Raw genomic sequence first — 17,653 nt, forward strand, 5'->3', positions numbered from 1 at the left:
GGCGATTTTACTCGACAGTACCAGAGATGGACAAGAGGTAGAAATAAATCCGACTGTCGCGGAATCTCAGCGAAAACGGATTAAAAACGCGGAAATACCCATTCAACACATTTATATTTCACAGCTACTCTACGCTCGCTTTAACGTTTCTCACGCGGATCTGCGGTTCTCGTCGTCCGGGGCGGCACAATAAGACAATAACAATGGCTTCTGGTTCACCGTCGTCCTCTCCGGACACTGCGACTGGCTCGGGTACGGATCCAGCCCGGCCCGATACAGGGGAACCTCTCGGAGGAGCGGGCTCGGACTCGGACTCAGACTTGGGTTTGGATAAATTTGACTGCAGCGCCATGGAAATGGGGGACCGACTGGAGGGAGATGAGCTGGAGCGGGAGTTTGAGTCTGCAGCTGACCGTGTCAAAGATTTGATTCAGACGGCCAGCAGGGACCAGCTGCTCTATCTGTACGCCCGCTACAAACAGGTGAGTGGGATTAAATGACACTATGGACGTCTCGGATTTAAGCACTGGAACCTTGTGGCTTCAGATGAGATGTCAGCCACATACTTTGGATCTTCAACATTATCTGTTTTCTGTGGGTAAAGATGAGTCAGGCCCATAGCTGTAAGTTTCTGTTCGTCTTTTCAACTCAGCAAATATGACACCAGCTAAATCATTTCTCTTTTGGGCCACAGGTCAAGGTGGGAAAGTGCAATACATCAAAACCTGGCTTCTTCGATTTTGAAGGACAGAGAAAATGGTAGGTGGTCAACTTTTTGAGAACATATTTCAGTAAACGTACAGTAGTTTGTATCTACTGTAAATGGAAACAGGAGGGCATCTGTGTGTTTGAGAGACAGACAGACAGAAAGATGGCTTACATGTAAAAAAAAACAAACAAACAAAAATAATTAAAACACTTTTAATTAACACCTTCCTGCAGATTATATTAAATAGTATATTTCTTGAAATTCAGTGAAAAGAAAACTTACAAGCTTTTTGAAGTTGCTGTCGCATTTTGAATGAGAGCTCTCCAGGGAATCTTTGACTCAGTGTTTGGGATGCTTTTTCAGCTTTGAGATACTTTTTTCACTGCAGTATCCAGTATTAAAAAAAAAAAAAAAAAAAAACTAATTGTGATGCCTGTTGTGTTGTCACCACAGGCAAGCCTGGAAACAGCTTGGAGACATGGAGGCAGAGCAAGCAATGCAAGAATACATTTCCTGTGTTAATGTGTTAGACCCTGAAGGCAGCACAAAGGTAAAGAGAGCCTCTATTACTTTTTTAGAAGTAAGAGCTGATCATTTATGTTATTCTGGGTTTTCTGACAGAACACATAATGGGAACTGAATCATTTGAACTCATGGATGTGTGTGTATATATATGTATGTGTGTGTGTGTGTGTATATATATATATATATATATATATATATATATATATATATATACCTAGAATAGGGATTTTTTGGTGGCTTGTGTACTTCTCTTGCCTAAGTCTGTTCGGTTTGTCACTGTTCATAGACAGACAGTGTTGTCTATAACACCAACTTCATTTGATAACAAAATGTTGCTCAATAATGAATACCTCACACCCTGCAATCCATGGTAATTAAGACAGGCTTTGGGTTAAGAGGTCCACACTGAGATGAAGATAATATACAAGCATGTTGAATGTAGTGCAGTGTCTTTGCCAGTAGATGCCAGCGTTGCATTATTATTATTTTTACCTTACAGAGGCCGATTTTTCTGCACACGCAGCATCAAAAATACAAAGTCATATTTTTTCTCAAGCAGATTTTTTTGAGGATAGAAATAATGCAGCAAACCGCTGCATTATTGCTGAAGAATTGCTGCCAGTTTGTTTGATGGCTGCTCACATTTCCTCCCACTCCTGCGTCTTATTGTTAGACTGTATCAAGAGAGTCGTGTTGTCCTGGACAGCCTGTCCTGTGGGCCAGGAGCCTAAAAACATCGTTACAACAACAATGTTGTACTGTCTGTGGAATTGGGGAAAGCAGTATCATTGGAGCAAGAACAGAATAGCCACGTATGATGTTCAGATCAACAGTTGTTTTATCAGCACTCAACAAGGCAGATGGTGGGATACTGTTTTAAAAGAAGATATATTTCCAAGAACATTGTAGCACTTAAGACCGCACTGTTTTACTCCAAAAGCAGCACAGCTGTGGTTTGTATACATTTCAGTGAAATACTGTACTGTCAGGAAATGCTAAAACAGCACTCCTCAAAACAGCCACACAGCTCTGCAAACAGGGACCACCCTTGTGAAGATGGTTTATATATGCATATCAATTTATGTATTTATTTGCGAGGTGGCTTTGTGTAATCTGTCTCTGTTCTGTTTGAAAACATTTCCAGAGCAGCTGTTCTTATTTATTCATTTAGTCTTTTAAATTTTGTCTGCATGGTTTGGAAACCTTCCAAACCATTTCTATAAGTAGCTGTGATGTAGGGGGCTGGTTCATGAAGGTTTTATACGTGCTTGTACAGTTTAGATACGTGCTTTGAGATATCATCCTGTGAGTGACAGCTTTTGGTTCTATCAGTACAGTTCACAAAGTTGATGCACAAGTCCTCAATATGCAGTGATATACATTCTCACTGAGTATGTCTGGGACTGTAAGATGACCAACTTTGCTTACAGCTAAACAAATCATTATCAGTGATCTTCCTCTATGCCTCTTGGTGGGGGTTATGCACTGGGGAGTCTTGCTTGCATATGTCTGATTAGCATAAAGGCAACCATTTGAGCCACATTTTTTAACTTTGTCTTGTTCATAAGACTCTAAGAATGGTCTCTTTCTTTCAACTCAGCTATGCAAGCTTGCTCCCTGAAGCTTTCTTTGGACAGTTCCCTGAAATTGGACTTGTGTCTTACGTTCAACTTGCAGTTGACACTGACAGCCGACTCCGCGCACGTAGAAACTTAACCTCTGCAGTTATAATGCGGTTTTTGCACAGTAAAGTATTTAAAATGAACATATACCAGATTGTGCTGTAAGGTTTGGGTATTTTTGGGCACATTTGTTCTTTGAGAGGGTTGTGTGGCAGCAGTACAGTGATTCCACAAATTCATTCTGTTCCACAAATCCATTTTCCAAGCTAAAGGGAGACAAACGGAATGCTAAAACACTGAAGGAATGCCACGTTTAGGTGCATAAATACAGTCTGAACTGTGCACGTGTTGTTTTTTATCACCTTTTCAGATCAGGGATTTTAACCTATAGATTTTGATGAGTGAGAGTAACTATTTAAAAGCTTGTAGTGATATTGACGGCAGGTGTAAGTTCTGTTTTGTACCTGTATAAAAAGTGAAATGCCTCAAAAACAAAGAGGTTTTCAAAGAGAAACGTTTTGGACAAACGTTTTGCACAATTAGTGTTTTAATCTTACTACACCTGAATGCTCATTCAGTTTTTTAACAGCTTGTATTTATTTCTGTAATTAAGAGCGGTGTGGCTTATTGATTAAGGCCTTATTTTGTAAGTGTTCCTAATTTATAGATTAGCATCACTAACCCAGGTAAAGACTGGGCCAAAAGGAGATGGAACTAATGCTGAAAAGTCAGTAATTGTTAAATATCTTTCAGACAGACACGGCAATCTTGTAATTTTTTGGGGGCAATACCACCAGATAAATACATTTCTTTGTTAAGCAAACAAGTGTTGCAAAAACACATGCAAAGTAACTCCAAAAGCCTCAATAAAATGAAAGACCAAGCTATAAGGACCTGTTATGTTCCAGGTACTGGTGTGGAGCTGCTATCACAAAGTAAATGCTAGATGGACTTTTTCCTGTTGACTATGGGCTGATCATCTGCTCCTAAATTAGCTATCCGTTGAAACATTTAAAGAAATTGTACAAGAAGTAGTCTGTAGCATTCGTAAACACCATGGTGGTTATTCAGGTCAGTGCTCCAAGTAATTACCTGATAGGCTGACTCGTTAGCAAAGATTTTAAAAAAATCACTAGATGTTAGGCTGTACCCTATCTTCACCCAGCTTGAATACTACTGACTTATTATCCCTTTTTAAATATCAGAGGTACAGTGGCTGGATGCAAAGATGCTTTTCTTTCACTTATTTTTTCTGTCTTACTCTAAAAGTGAGAATAGACCAGTGTGTTTTGGAAAAAAAAAAAACTTTTTCATGCAGTTTTTATATGCAAAAAGTGTCCTAATAATTGTGTCAACTATCATCAACAATGCACCTGAATAATGAGTCGTGGCCACACGAGTGAGTCATAACAGGCTGTGCAGAGTCCCCGCACCGTGGGATACTCCGTAAACATGCATTTCGGCTAACAAAATATGTCGAATATACTAAATGAATCAAGCGCTGCCCCAAAGAGATTCTGCTTTTCTTCCAAAACAGAATTGAAAAGAAAGTTTGTTACATGTTTTCTGTAACTTTATACTGTGTTTGATTGCTCGAAATGTCCTTTCTTTCCATTTGTACTAGTTTACCACCTCTGCGCCACTCTTAATCTGTTACTCTTTGAGCCCATCCCCCCTTTTCTGCATCCGTCCCTTCCTTTCCTTTGCTCTTCTTCCTCGTTTGTGTTCCTTTTTAATAGCGTCACTGTCAACCACGTATCCAATCCTGACACATTTCTGTGAGGCAATACTCGCTGACTCTGCCCGCTGTTGCACAATACCAGGGAAGAGCCCAGCAAATGCACATACCCCGCCACCTGATTGTATTAGAGTTAACAAAGCGCCACAGCATGGCAGCAGCTATTCTTTTGGAAGAACAGTTAAATGGTGTAAGTAGGACTGCATAGACAGAGAAGCAGGGGGAGAGAATAATAGCCACAATTTGACCTCTGTTCCTCTCAATTGTTGAGCAGACACTGGCTTTATATTACATTATACTGCAGGAGAGCATGGACAGTGCATCAGCGAATATTCTGAGTTTCTGAAGTGAATTAGGTTGTCCCAAAAGTGCATGCACAGTTGTTTTGCTTCTCTTGTCATGTTCTCCCCACTCTCCCCATTTTCTGAAATCTGATTTGTGTGAGTTCTTTTGTAAGTCAAGGTTGGTTAGCAAAGAATAGTCTGGGTAATAAAAGTCTTTGTTGAGCTGAATGCAATATGGAATTCCTTGAAAACGCAGAAGATTACCAAGAGTCACAAACTAAGGCACAACATATTTTATCCGCTTTGCATTCATTTTGTGGGTCATTTATAAGCCATGAGGTCATGCCCAAAGCCCCAGAGAGTTGATTTGAAAGTCCACATGGGAATTTGTCGTGCATTACACGGTAAAGACTATAGGTTAGGGGCGATAGGTACAGCCATTCATGGAGGAAACATGGGCCCAACGCTTTTTTTTTTTGGGTTTAGACAAAACAGTGAGGTCAAATCCTTTGTCCATACAGCTCAGGCTCATAGGCTGCCACAGTAGACTGGGTTGCTGTTTGACACGAGTCATCATCGCACACTCGGTTGGTGAATCGTATCCTTCATCTGCATGTTAGATGTTATGTTTAACCTGTAATTCTTTCTCAGTACTGTATTGTTCTCACAGGAAAGACGAGGAGCAGAAAGGAGAACAGGTTTCGGAGGAGCAGCAGTCAGTTCTCTTTACCAGGAGGAGATGATAAGGTATGCACATCAGAATTAACACTGACAACCACACACCTGAACACCTGAACTCGACTATTATGTCAGATGTGCAGAGAAAAGATGCACTGGGGTCTATAGAAATGGAAAAGCATCTGGAGTATCTCAGTTCTACAGGGTGCAGTAGGGTGTAAAAGCCCTTTTCCTCCAGTTCTGAATCACCTCTTTTTTTCATTCTTAGGTCAACTCAGTGTAAGGCTGCCATTGTTAACCACTGATCGTGATGCTGTGTATGATTATATTCAACAGACCGTAACTGCAGTCAGGGCCTGGAAACGTCATACAGTTATGATTTATGTTAATGAAATATATTTTCCATTTACTTCTGCCTGGCAGACTTACTCAAGCTTAGAAACCCTCATCTTCATTTCAATGCAGAAAGAACTCTTTTGGAAGATGAAAATGAGATGTGTGAATCCTGCAGGTTTTCTTCCTAAATGGATGCATGTGATTAGTGTGCACGGTCTCGGAAAGAAGCGCCCAGAGTCTTCCCTTTTTAATTACTAGAAGATTTCGGGGGGGGGGGGTTGATGAAGACACGCAGGGCACAGCACAGTGAAGCGGGTGCAGCAGGCTTCCCAGAAAGAGGATCCTCTTGGTGATATCGGTTAGCAACAATGCCCTGAGGGAAACCAGTCAGAAGGAAGCCATTTACATGGCACAAACACACACCTGTGAGCATACACTTTTCGCCAAATATCCCAACGATTTTCATCCAAAGCCATGCATAACTTGCTCGTGGTGTCACACTCACTGCTCTGCTGCATTTCAATTTCCTCTTCCTCACACATAAACACACTCCATATTAAACAGGTAAGCACCTGTTAACCAGACTGAGTTAATTGCACTGCTCACTCACCCTCTGTGTGTGCGTGTGTGTGTGTGTGTGTGTGTGTGTGCGTGTGCATGCGTGTGGATTGACAAAAGCTGGATTGATTAGCAATATCCCTGGGCTACTGAGCTGATCACTGTGTGATTGAGAAGGCTTTGAATGCTACATTTGTAATTCTCTCACCCACCCTTGAAAAAGGATTCCGATAAACACTGGAGGCTTTGTTGTCCGAACTCTTTGCTGGAAGCCAAACCTGAGTTATTTGAGTTCTCATTGTTTCTCGTTCCTCCATGGAGCTCGGCCACGTTTCGAGCCCGGACCGGGGTCCTACTGGGAATGTGATGAGAGATTGTGTAGGTGTTCGTATGGGTTTGATGGATGGTGTGGCCATGTTGTTGATCAGTGAAGCTCAGACCAGGTAGATGAGTATTCTCTACCACTGTGACCAGTTAAGCCTGATGGATGAAGGACATATCTGCCACTACACCGGACTGGACGCACATGTGTGAACGCATAGCGCACACACTATTTACACAACTACAAAAACCCTCGGTGCCCCGGTGATGACAGAGTAGCCTGTGACCTTCCCGGCATGCTTTGCGGCGCTGTTGATGTCATGTCGTTTATAAGACCCACATTAATCATTTGTTTGTTTATAGCCTGTGTTGTGGATTCATGTGTGTTCTCGCTGTGCTATAAAAGATCATCACAACAACTTTCGGTTGTATGTTCCCTCTTTTCTTTCTTTTCTTTTGTGATTTCTTGGTGCTTATGTAGCTCTAAAGAACCCGCTAAAGGTGTGTGTGTGTGTGTGTGTGTGAGCAGGTGTGTGTGTGTGATTGTGCTTTACACATACATGTCATGCATCAGTCATTTCAACCCTGTCCGACCATCAACGAAAGACTGATGAGCCGGCCTATTGATTAGTTGCCGGGTGAGACGGATGGCGGCCACACATCAGGGACTCTTGGGGTCACAGTGGCCATCAGACAAGGAAGCGGGTGTGGTCCAGCACGGCGCCTCATGAATAAACATAGCAGCAGTAATCAGGAGTATGTAAATTAATGCGCTCATACATAACCTGGCTGTGATAAAAGCGTAATGAGTTATTCATAATTCACCGTGGGCTGATGAGAGGATGGAGGGGAGAGGGAGGGAGGGAAGGAACAAGAGAAATGGTGGAGATGGAGCATGTGGGTGAAAAGCGGAAGAAATGAAGTGCAGAGGAATATCAAGGAACAAATTACCGATGGAACTTTCTTTGTCTTGTTATGTGTCAGTTTTGGAACAGGGTGCAAGACAGTGATCTTGATTTTTATCAGAACGTTTAATTTCCCCTGAATATTGTTTCACATATCTGTGTCTCTCTGGAATCAACAGTTGTGATAAGTACACATCCAACCCAAGACCCACTGACTACCATTTTGCATCCTTGTTACAAGCTGCTACAGATATTGATGTTTGAGAACTGAAAGCCAATTGTAATTTTTTATTTCGTAAGGTAAATTGTAAACGGTAGTGACAGGTAGCTGCATAAAGTTGCATCCAATTGAATATTCACCTCTGAATCTAAATCTGGAGCTAGTGTTTGGTTTGGTTTGCTTAGATACTGTGCTCAAGTGTCACAATGGCTGCTGTGTGAATTTATGTTACATGTCTCTAATTTTGATTCATAGCATAAGCAAATTGTTGTATTTATTCAATTTATGCATGTACGCATCGTGTGGAGGAGAAACGGTACTGCTTGCATAGGTCTGGAAATGACGACTGAATTTTAATGAGGCAAATTCAAGTCTCCCTCTCTTTAAGCTTTTAGAGAGAACACTTTTAGAAATCTTTAAGAACAAACCGCACGATTTGTTGTGAGTTTCAGAGCAGCCGCCCTCCTCTGTGAATAATGAGTATAAAATGAGTTTGTGTTTGAGTTCTTGTGACCAAATCTTAGTTTCACCATGCTAGCAGAGGATTGGTACAATAGCAGTGTGCAGCTAATAACCCTGAGAGTGTTCACGAGTAGTTTGGGCTTTGAACATCACCCTCAGTCTTCATGGGGAAATGGGGAACACTGGCTCCTGTATGGCTGGAGGCAGCCGTGTGCCCAGGGACTCCTAGGGCCCAGTGCAGCAGCACATGTGGGCTTCAGAGACAGGAACTGTGGGATTTGGCTTTGGGAATGGCTGAGTGACTGCGTGGGAGTAGTAAAAGCGTCGGGTTTGCGGGGTTTCTGTCAGACAATAGCACACTAAATTCAATTAATCTGAATGGCTGGGATGGGTGAGAGGGAGGGGAACGCGTAAAGCTCTAAATGAGATTTTGGCCCTTCTCTCCCCCTCACCCAACATCTCTCCTCCTACCTTCACTGCACCCCCACAGCACTCACTACTGTCCCCAATGCCAGGAGGTGATTAGATACACACAGATATAATTAGAGGTGGGATGGTGTCGCCGCGTGTGTGGCGTGTGCCACTGTCCCCGAGGGATGTGGCACGTGTAGCTGCTGCTCTAGTATGAGATGGCGAGGAAAGATACATGTTGATCTGTTAATTATATATTTCTGTTATGTCCCTCTATAACGGCGTTAAAGTGGCAGTTCAACCAAATTGGTTTTTCAGAAATTCTTGGCTGCGATTTCTGTTGCAAGCCAAAACCACAACTATGACACTAATTATGAAAATGAATATTTTTAATGGTTTGGCGGTTTGATATTCTAAGATATGAGCAGCACAAAAAGAACTAACCCACCAAGTCAAACCAAAGCAAAGTCATCTCCACTTTAACCCGTTAAGACGGTGCCACAGGTCTTAATGAGCTTCATATAAATCATTAAATAAATGAAGTTGGCTGACTCTGCTTCTCTCTTGCTGTTTTTTTTTTCTCTGAATTGCTCTCAGGGAAGAGGATAAGAACATCTTTGACTACTGCAGAGAAAATAACATCGACCACATCAGCAAGGCCATCAGCTCCCAGAAAGTGGACGTCAATACTAAAGATGAAGAGGTACAGTGCCAAGAAAAATGTAAAGTGAGGCTGTGGTGGTTTGTGTGTGATACTTGCTGGGATTAGAGTTGCTTTAACTTATTATTACCATGACAACACTGTAATTTGTGTTCTTAATGCTGTTGTTGAAGTGCCCTTTAGCTAAATGCCGTATCTGTACCCGCAGTCTGGCACGTTGCTTTGCTTTGACCCCCTTGTGCAGAAGGGCAGGTGAAAATGATCAAAGATGTATCATAAAAATGTGGGTCACTGGGGGGCTAGATCATGTGGCTCTTTTTGCAATTGTTACATAATTGTTTCTGTGGCCACACGCACATACACACAGGAACCGCTGCTTGGGGCTGAAATAGCAGAAACAGTCATTACCATCATGAGGTGATTTCTCGATTGACCCCGAAATCCATTCATCTGCCCTTGATTCATTATCAGTCTGGCCAAATGGCTCACTCCCCGCCTTTCTTTCATCGCAGCCGTTCTTCATATAAACAGGCAGTCGGCTGCTGAGTTCACAGTCAAAGGCCAGATGGTTGTGGGATCACTGCTGAGAATGCTTTGTCTGTCCACAGCCATTGTTCACTTCTTATCTCGTGTAGCTCTGCTCACTGAACAGCAGAGGGCAGTGGGGAAGTTTATCATTGGTAGGCAGAGGGAGCCTGTGTCCCATCAGTCGGTTTAAGGGTCCGTGACCAAAACACTACATGCGTTACGTACTACTTTAAAATGTGCAGTAGATCTGCAAAACACATTGTGGAACGGTTTTCTAAGTCGCTGCCGTCTCTTGGTGAGATTAAGAAATGATTTAAAACCTATTTCTTAGCATGAATAACAAATCCAAGTTTGTCATTAGCTTTACGTTTGAGTAACAATAAAACAAAAGTAGAAAAAAGAAGTCAAAAGAGAGAGTTTCATACAAAGGGTAAGACAAGGATTAAAGTTTATGAAAACAACATGACATAATTACAGAATATGTACTCCTCTGTGAGAAAATGTTTAAGAAAAACCTTTTGCTTTTTAAAATCATTACTAAAATGTCAGGTATTTATATTTTAAAAACCCTTTGAATTGTTCTTAGAGGGAGATGAATTCCTGACATTGACAGATCAATAATATGATCATTTTTGCTTTTTCCAAAACCAGAAAGTTGCTCACATTTCCGGGCCTTTGAAAACTTTTTATTCAAGATTGGGAAGAATAAACCCAACGCTGGTGTATTTGGTTCGAGAAGTATTTACTGAAGCAGAATTACTCTTTGAATAAAGCATGTCAATATGTATTTAGAAACTGAATGGTATCAGTTTTCAATGATTCTGTTTTCTGTGCAACACTTTCAGTGTTTTGTTGCATGTAAAAAACTCAGTTTGTTCCACGTGAATCGAGAAACTGGTCTGCAGTGAAAATGTGGCCAGCAGTCAGCAGCAGAACACCTGGAAGAGAAAGGCAGGGAGAGAGGCCAACTTATTGGTATTCTGGCCTGTATCATAAGTACCCATTTTAACATGCAGCCTTGGTGATCAATATGATTTAAGCAACCAAATTGGACTTGGAGAGTTTGCTTTACCTAATTGGCCTCACTGAAAAATGAGCTTGTGTGGTTTTATTAGAACAAGGATCTTAGACCTAAGGAGAGGAGTGTGTGAGTATGTGGGTGTCTGTTCGAGGGAGAAGGGGGTAGCTCATGTTTTGCACCCACGGCCCCATCAATCAGGCTTTACAGAATCTGTGCAGGATTCTGCAATTTGTCCCGGAGTCTTCGGTCTGTGCTTCAGCCTCCGACTGGTCTTACATGCACACACATGGAAATGCATGGAAAGTCCATGTATCTCCCTCTGCCTGCAAGTCGTTATAGAGCTCAGGTTTGGAGGTTGTGAATGTGTCATTTTCACAGATTAAAATCTGGTTTGTCTTTTTTTTTATGCAGGAAGCTAAGTGGGAAAAGGCCAATGAGGCAGATGTTCTTTATGTGTGGGGCTTGTTTTTTCTTCTGTCTGTAGTTTGTGGCACAATTCATACTAATGCTTTTCAGTTTGCATTTTGTGCCATTTACAGTGTAGTGCTTGTTTATGCAGGGTCGCGCTCTCCTGCACTGGGCCTGTGACAGAGGACACAAGGAGCTAGTGTCTGTTTTACTGCAGCACAAAGCAGACATCAACAGTCAGGTGAGCTCCATTTTTCTTTTCCTCTTCTGAGGACTTCTTGTTCAGTCTGAAATGTAGCTGTTCTCATTAAGCGGGTCTTCAGCAGACTTGAGCAGTTGGTGAAGAAGAAAAAAATGTGGTGTAAATCTTAACATGACATTGAACAAAGGCTGCTTATTAATTAAATGTCTGAAATGTAAATGTCTCATCTGAATTTATTGTCAATAAGGAGTCAAAGCTGCTGAAGCTTCAGTCTTCAGGATATCTCCTAGTTTCTTTTTATCCCCTTTAACTTTTAAAGGTAACAATTACATTTTTATACATATATATTTAGCATTTGTGGTTTAATTATGGTTGAGCTTTTTCAGATATTCAGTCAAAGGAGTTTTCTTTTCCTCTGTGACTTATTTTGTAATAGTAATCTATCTAGAAATGTACAGTAGCAGACTCCAGAATGAGATGGAAGAGCATAACTTTCATGCACATGTGATTTTTATGTTATTTTAGAAGGAATTTGAGGAAATTTGGGAAATTTTCAAAAGACAATAAATTTGTTGCCTTGTGCTCATTCTTGGTAAATACAAGATTTTAGCTGCACAGCAGTCCTTGGTTGTTATTGTCGGATTCTCCTCTTCATGAAGCACCGTGCATTTCCAAAAGTAGACACACGTGGACAGCAGGCAGGCGAGTCAAGCACACACACTCTGTGTGTATGAAAACATGCTGTTGTAAGTCGGCAGAATGAAGCCCAGCTTTGACCTGCTGAAATAACAGCTTTGATTGCAGCCTGTGTCTTTGCAAAATACCAATATGCTCCTTTGAATCAATGGTACGTTCACATGAATAGAGGTCACCATGCCGTTGGTACCCATGCACCCACATACCATCGCAGATGCCAGCTTTATCACCTCTCACTGGATGGTCCTTCTCTTCTTTGACATGTAGAACCAGATGTGAACTCACTGCCAACAGAAAACGTGTCCACTGTTATTTTGTCCGTCTGAGATGAGCTTGTGTTGGCAATGTTTCCGCACAAAGTTGACATAAGACTTCACTTCTTGTCTAATCCAGTTTTAGGTTACATTTCTGGATGCAGCAGAAGGACTGTGTTTAATGAACACAGTTTCCCAAAGTATTCCTGAATCTATGAGGCTATATTGATCCTGATTACTTGACGGTTTCTCATGCTTGAAGGTCATGCTTCTCCACTAGTGGTTTCTGTCCTTGACCTTTCTGTGCTGGGATTCCTTCTGACTCCCTGAATCTTTTCCACTATTGTATGCACTGTAGATGTCGAGAGACCAAATTTCTTTTTACAGTCTTGCTTTGAAGAATCTCTTTTTTGGAACGTATTGATGATTCTCTGACAGAGTTTGGCACAAAGTGGTGAGTTACAACCTGTCTTTGCTTGAGAAGACTGAGTCATTGGTTGATGCTGTTTTTCTACTCAGTCACGACACTCTCGCCTGTCACCACTTAATCAGCTGATTATAGAATCTTCTAGACCAGTGTTACTTGATTATTGTGTAAAACTCTGTTTTTCTTTGCCTTTCTCCCAACTTTTTTTGATTGTGCTGTTTGCATTGTATTTGTATTCTTATATATATAGTTTTTTAATACAGTGAAGTTGGTCAGCGACCACATTGCAAATTATTTCTTTGGACACTGTAGAACCTTTCCCAACTTTTCTGGAAAATGGGCTGTGGGCTGTATTTGCATAGGGATAATGGAAAGGTGACGGGAGCCTTATGTCTTAGATCTGAAAATATGCTCAGGTAAACTGTGGGCCAACAGTTATATCTCCAGCACCCCATCGCCCTTCCCTTCTGTCTTTCCATACTCTCCATCCCTTTCAGAAGGTCACCTTTAATTCACTTTGTCCCTCGCAAATCCCTCAGGGAGTTAGCTTGTAGCTAGCCTTGTGTTTAGGCTCCCCAAGGTTTAGCAGCAACCAGGCTTTAGCTTTGGCGGTAAGCTGGCTCAGCTGCACATCGGAGAAATTACTCCTCTTCCCTGAGCAGCAGCACGACACAGTGCAGCTCTCTGGGCTTCTCACTGAGGTTTTAACTGTGAGGACAAATCAATTGGAAGTAATCAGGCAAATTGTTTTACGTTGCACAACCCACATAATCAGGACATTTCACAAATGACTTTCTCTTTTGTGGTCATGTGTGGCCCTTTTGTTTTGAATGCTTGTGGGGAGGGGTTGGATTTAACAGTGGGATAACTACGAAACAATTTACTGATGATTTACAGCCGTATCAAGATAATGACAGCAGTGGGGGACTGATGTATAGATGGAGGCTTTTGTCCTTTTTTCTCCAAGATGTAGCGCATTTGCAGTCATGTATCCATCATTAGAATATAGATTAATATCTCTAAGTGCTAAGAGTTTTCAACAGTCAAAGCAAGAAATATAAATCTTTGCGCAGGTATTGATGTTAGACGGCTGAATTTCCCAGCAACCCTTTTGTCCGTGTCTGCTTAACCTCATACCACCACGTGTTTCTTTCCTTTTCCTGAACCATTTTTAATGGAGCAAAAAAAGAGTCGCCAAAGCAATAATAAATGACCCATGGATGCGAACGATCCCATTCTGTTTTAAAATTGGCCCTTTTGTGGACGTGAACGGTGAAAAATTTCAATGTGTGTTTACAAAGCAGGATTAGCAGTCAGTGGGTACACAGGTATTAGCTAAATTCATTAATTCAGGCCATCGAGGTCTTCCCACCTGCCAGTCTCTCAGGTGTCAGAGGAAATCTGCTGTGGAGACTGAAAATTACTGAAACTGGACCTCTGAATCAGAGTTACTGGAAGCAGATTTATGATGTGATAAAGAGGGGGCTGAGAGGAAAAATACAGTCAGCTAAATCATACCACTCTGTTGCGATGCCAAATTATCTCACTATGTAAAGCTTACAAAACAATATCCTTCTCATTAGAACTTGCATGGACACCCTTTAAGGTGAGGCGAGGCACATTGCAGAAGAGTGGAATGAAGGGGAAAAAGTAGAGTATTTATTGATACCGGGAAAGATAGAAAATGTAATGGAAGGTTTTATGCATCTGTCGTTTTGCCCGTTTTGACGTGAAACAAAGAGAACGTGAGGCTGCGATCATGAGAGGAACAGAGGAATGTTTGGGTTGTTTTCAGTCTATTAGAGCGACCCGTAATCTCCCTTGACCTCCACCAACTGCCGTGCAACCAGTAAATAAAGATAAAACATGATTTATGCTTAATTTGTTGATTAAAAAGGGGAGGGGCACTTTAGAGTTAAAACAAAAAGTATTATTATTTTGCTTGGCAGAGGAGAAAAATCGTTGGAAATTAATCAACTGATTGTTTTAGCGAATTGTTCTCAAACCCTGGTAACCTGCATTAAGGGCTCGTTTGATAGTTAATCCAGGCTCAAGGGACCACAATAGGTAGCTGCGAGTGTTTGAATACGCAGATCACAGATCTGCCACCTGCCAACTGTAGCTCAGACCCTGATGTTGCTACGGTACATTAAACCTTCGCCTCCTCCTCACCATGTCAGTGTTCCCTCAGCTAATACTCCCAGCAAAAGTGGGGCAGGCAGCACCAACGGTGGAGAGGATGACAGTGAAACCTCATTTTGTATAATAATGGAAATTAAAATTTAAGTACAGCACTTATTCTTTGTGGTAGAGTATATTTAACCACATTAATGAGGAATAGGCTTAACTTACGGACATTCCATCATACCAGCTGTGAAAACCGATCCAAGCCAGAATGAATTTATCACTATTATCAACTGGTGTTTAGTGAATTTTTGCTTTATTATGTTTTATGATGAGAAGAACTAGAGTAGTTTCCAGGAAATTAAATTGTAATAACCTTTTAGATCATGACTGAAATGCATTCAGATCATCAAAACTCAGTCTTTTTGTGTAGTTTTTTTGTTTATTTGGTTTATTTAATTAAAAACTACTGAAAATAAGTATTTTACTCTTGACACAACAGTCCCACATTCAGTGGCTGATCTCTATCTTTCAGTCGTATTGCACAAATTTCTTCTGCTAATTGAAGGTGTGCAGTTAATATGCTTGTTCTCAGTATGGCAAATTGATAAAATGAAGGATTCTTGTTTAAAAAGGAATCTTCCGTCAGACTTGAAAGAATGAGAGCACTGGAAGTTTGGGCAATGCTATTGTTTAAATCTCATTGATTTAAGCACATTGATCTGATCAAATTAAAAATGCTCTTCACCAAGAATCAGCTTGAAATAGATTTGGTTTATTTTTTAAATATATCTTTACAAAGTCACACTGTATTAAGTCTTGATAAAGATGGACGGTCTTTAAGGATGGTAGAAAGTTATTAACCAGCAACAAAGTTTGTATTATAAGTTTTAAGGAGATCTTTATTCCTTCTTAGACCTTTTTTTTTTTTAACTCAGTTTTACCTTGGACGTTGTATTTCTTGTCAGTGTCTTTTGTTAGACAATGCATGTTTTTTTTCTCTCTCTCTCACTCTTTAATCCTGCTTTAATCCTAATTTTTGTTGGTAAGGTTGAGTCAATAAAACAACTTGGATGGGGTTAGGAAGCAGCCGTGATTCATCTTAAAACACAGCTTTGTCCAGCTCTGCATGTTCCTGACAGTGTGAGGTTGATGAGAGTAACTCAGGATTTCTGTACGTTCACTTAAGGTGACCCTTATCCACTGATTGCTGACACGTTAAGCGCCAGCATTTTACTCAAGCGGCTGGTCTGATAAGACTACACTGTCCTACTCTTAAAAAAAGTCTGATGTGATTTCTTACATTTATTTCTTATAGTTGCTCATCAACCAAAACAAACTATTGCAAATAACAAAGAATTTGGGATGTTTTTAGTGCACATAGTCAAAATCTGAGGAATTTTGTTATTTTCGAGACCGAAGAACAAATATTTTCATTTGACTGCCTGTTTATGTGTGTGTCTGTGTGTTCACTCTCCCTGTGGTCTTCTATGTCCTGGTGTTTTATTCCCAAACCCACGGCTAACACTCACCTCCCACACACAACTTTTGTTTTTCAGGTGAAAAGTCCCAAATCCTCTTCTAACCTTACCAGCAAGCTATCAGGTTGCTATGGCAACATTCATTTACAGAGTGGATTTACCCTTTCATGGGAAGTAAAGTCGGAAATGTATGGCTTTGGTGCTGAGGGGTTCCGACTATAACAAAGAACAGGAATGGTTCGGAGTAGACTCTCACAATGTCTGACTTTAGTCTGCGATTACTGAGAGGCCACGTGGCAAAGTGAGGATTAGGTCGACAAAGAGGGGAGACAGGTGAGATGCAGGTTAACCAAACATAAGCACAATGCCAGGAAGGAAAGAAGCATATAGGTCTGACGTCAGGGCAGATGATGAGAGAGAAAGGCATTGCCGGTTTTAAAGCACATGGCAGCGTATCACATGCTTTCACTTTACTCATTTAAACATTTTTTGTCTCTACGTCTGTCTGTCTGTCGGTCTCTTTTCCCTCTCCCATCACTATCCCTTCCCCCCATGCCCCAGTGTCCCCCTCATTCCATCCCTCCCTCCCTCCGCCTCTACTTTGTATTAAAACAACATGATCCATGAGGCGGGGAGGGCGACTCGCAGGACTGCTAATTCTAATTAATCCAGCATGGTAGCGCGACCACAGCAGGCCCCAAGCACTCCCAGTCTATCAGATAGAAATTCATAACTTAATTGAGGTCAGAGCCTCAAGCCGGCCGAACAAAAGTCTCCAGCCAGGACCAACTAGATCAATAGTAATAAATATCTGACTGGGTGGCCTACAATTGGTGGCGTAAGCACACAACAAGTTTTGTACACACTGTCTGCACTTGGATCCTGCACAGACATCTGTGCCTTTCACTGTGTTAGTGAAAAAGTTCCAGTTCAAGACTACTGGACAAACTGCATAAAAATATTAAAACATGCATAAACAAAGCTTATTGTGACGGTTAAAGTGATAATACATCATTTTGATACCACAGATAAGCCAGAAAACACGGAGAAGCATAGTTCCTGTACACAGTGAAGCTGTAATG

General features: G+C 41.3%; 1 protein-coding gene across 1 annotated transcript in view; it reads left to right on the forward strand.

Annotated features, from left to right (window-relative positions):
- acbd6 (acyl-CoA binding domain containing 6) overlaps positions 1-17,653 on the forward strand; it is a 30,644-nt gene continuing 12,991 nt past the window's right edge. The window contains exons 1-6 of the mRNA XM_072389532.1: positions 1-482; positions 695-759; positions 1,163-1,259; positions 5,549-5,625; positions 9,367-9,472; positions 11,539-11,628. Coding sequence (XP_072245633.1) covers positions 204-482; positions 695-759; positions 1,163-1,259; positions 5,549-5,625; positions 9,367-9,472; positions 11,539-11,628 — 714 coding nt within the window. The 5' untranslated portion in view covers positions 1-203. The remainder of the gene's footprint in view (positions 483-694; positions 760-1,162; positions 1,260-5,548; positions 5,626-9,366; positions 9,473-11,538; positions 11,629-17,653) is intronic.

Source organism: Leuresthes tenuis, unplaced genomic scaffold (assembly GCF_036924035.1).
Source record: "Leuresthes tenuis unplaced genomic scaffold, fLeuTen1.0.hap1 SCAF_7, whole genome shotgun sequence".
NCBI lineage: Eukaryota > Metazoa > Chordata > Actinopteri > Atheriniformes > Atherinopsidae > Leuresthes > Leuresthes tenuis.